Source organism: Microtus ochrogaster, linkage group LG3 (genome assembly GCF_000317375.1).
Source record: "Microtus ochrogaster isolate Prairie Vole_2 linkage group LG3, MicOch1.0, whole genome shotgun sequence".
Taxonomy (NCBI): Eukaryota; Metazoa; Chordata; class Mammalia; order Rodentia; family Cricetidae; genus Microtus; species Microtus ochrogaster.
This window is the reverse complement of record NC_022029.1, coordinates 45,915,219-45,917,763: the sequence shown is the minus strand read 5'-3', so window position 1 is coordinate 45,917,763 and position 2,545 is coordinate 45,915,219. Positions and strand designations below refer to the sequence as shown.

Genomic DNA, 2,545 nt, shown 5'->3' with positions numbered 1-2,545 from the left:
TCTGAATGCCTGCAGGCCAGAAGAGGGCACCAGACCTCATTACAGATGGTTGTGAGCCACCATGTGGTTGCCAGGAATTGAACTCAGGACTTTTGGAAGAGCAGGCAATGCTCTTAACCACTGAGCCATCTCTCCAGCCCATGTTTTGTTTTGTTTTGTATTTCTTGTCTCTCTGGCTGATCAGTTGAAGCCACTATTGTCTTCCCAAGAAGGGAGGAATTTCACCTTTCCCAGCCTAAGCAGTTACCACACTGCACCATAGCTAAACTGCATACTGCTTTTTGGTTTAGGGCCTATCCTCTAACACCTAATTCTAAGTTAAAGGAAGTTTAATAGTTTAAACTTGAAAAACTGCTACAGTGGGGGACGCACAACAGCCACCAAGTGTACTCAGCTGTAGTAATCCATCGATTCCTACACCTGTGGATCATGTCGTTCAGTCTTTGGGAACTGCCCCCATCCATCCCACAGTCTATACTGGTTCTTTCCCGGCTTGTATTCTGAAGCAGTCAGACATCTGAGGGCTTTCTGTCCACATTACCTTCTCAGGTCTTTTGCTGACAGAAGCAATCTGATTGATTGGCAGAGCAGATGTGTTGCTGGCAAAGATACAGTGCTCTGGAGTCACCTGCAAGAGGGAAACGCGTTAGCATCTGCCAGGCAGGCCTAGGATGGCAGTCCACAGCACAGCTGAGACACCCGGGCCCGGTCTACTCCCTCATCTGTACTGGCTTACAACACAGACAGAACTCATCCAGACACCATGAGTCACCCAGAAGCTCTTCTTAACCAAGCTGTCCTCTAGTGATGGCCTATCCTGCCCTACAGACTACATCTCAGCATTTGGTAAACACGATGCCTTAGATGAACGCCAAAACGATGACTTGAATTAAGTTTCACTAAGGCGGGGCATGGGTGCCAACCCCTCTGGTTATCTGGATGTGCTCGAGTCTGGAAGGTTACAATATTCCCTAGCCCTGCTCACCTTTAATAAGCCAGAAAGTGTACAGCACTTCACTCTAATAGTGTCAGTGAAGAGCAGTGTCCACTGTAACTATTCCTGCAGCACACAAATACCATCGACTGTTGGCTGCATTAGGCTGTCTCGGCATTGTCCCTAATACTACGTTCAGCATTATGTTTACCATCTCAACTTGAATTCAAGTTTTCTGACACTTGGATGCAAAATATGAAAGGCATCTCTGTTAAATTTGCACAAATCTGAAGAAAAAAAAAGGCCTAGCAGTGGAGGTCACACCTTTAATCCAGCACTCGGGAAGAAGAAGCAGGCAAATCTCTGTGAGTTTGAGGCCAGCCTGGTCTACAAAGCGAGTTCCAGGACAGCCAGAACTACATGGAGAAACCCTTACTCGGGGAAAATCTTTTTTTCCACAAATCTGGCATAGACAGAATGCAAACACTAGACTGAAGGTTGAAGATACATTTAACACACCCAAAAGCTGAGTACAAAATGTTAATTATGACAGAGATAAAGGTGAATCATTAAAGTAAATCAGAACAAAACCAAAAAACCTCCAAGAATTGTACAGGCATTAGATGAACAAAACAAGGCTTGTGATGAAGATCCTGCATCTTTGTTGTTGTTTGTAGCCTGGGCTGGCCTCAAACTCACAGGGAACTGCCTGCCTCTGCCTCCCAAATGCCAGGATTAAGGGTGTGTGACACCATCATCAGACTGAGACTATGATTTTAACTAAGCAGAGTGGAATTTGAGTTGGCAGTGTGGCGTGCCCGTGAGAGTAAACACAGTCACTTAGCTGTTAGCTGGTATCAAGGCTGAGGGAAAAGTCCTCTTGGGGCTAGAGATGTCCCAGTAGGTAGGGTGCTCGCCTAGCATGCATGAAGGCTGGACTGGGTCCCCAGCACCACATAAATTGGGCACAGTGTTGTAGGCCCATAATCCTAGCACTTGGGAAGCAGAGGTGGGGGATCTGAAATTCAAGGCCATCCTTGGTTACATGGTAAGGGCCAGCCTGGGGTCGGTCGGTCGGTCGGTCTGTCTATCTATCTTCTACTCTAGGAAGACCAAATCATTTTCTCCAGAGATGGCTGGCAACAACCTTGTTGCTCCCTGGTCATGCTTGGCTTTCTTCCGATGCAGAGGGAGTCTATTTCCCATGCTCTGAATGAGGGCTGGCTGTGATTGATTCTTAACAACAGAAGCATGGCTACTGGTCTCAGGTCTCACTGCAGTTCTGCAGAAACCACTTTGGCTCTTGGAGAACCTTATTGTAGAGAAGTTCTAGCCATGGGAGAAGGGAGGCCATGGGGTAGGCACTGGGCACCCAACCAGGTTTTCAAATGACTGCACCCCTACAGGCTGACTGCACTCCCACCAGCTGACTGACTGCACTCCCACCAGCTGACTGACTGCACTCCCACCAGCTGACTGCACTCCCACCAGCTGACTGCACTCCCACCAGCTGACTGACTGCACTCCCACCAGCTGACTGACTGCACTCCCACCAGCTGACTGCACTCCCACCAGCCGACTGACTGCACTTCCACGAGTGACACCAGCCCT

The 2,545-nt window shown here is 48.4% G+C and overlaps 1 protein-coding gene across 1 annotated transcript in view; it reads right to left on the bottom strand.

The window, feature by feature from the left end:
- Positions 1 to 2,545, bottom strand: part of Hadha (hydroxyacyl-CoA dehydrogenase trifunctional multienzyme complex subunit alpha) — a 12,402-nt gene that overhangs the window by 4,148 nt on the left and 5,709 nt on the right. The window contains exon 4 of the mRNA XM_013351378.2: positions 542 to 628. Coding sequence (XP_013206832.2) covers positions 542 to 628 — 87 coding nt within the window. The remainder of the gene's footprint in view (positions 1 to 541; positions 629 to 2,545) is intronic.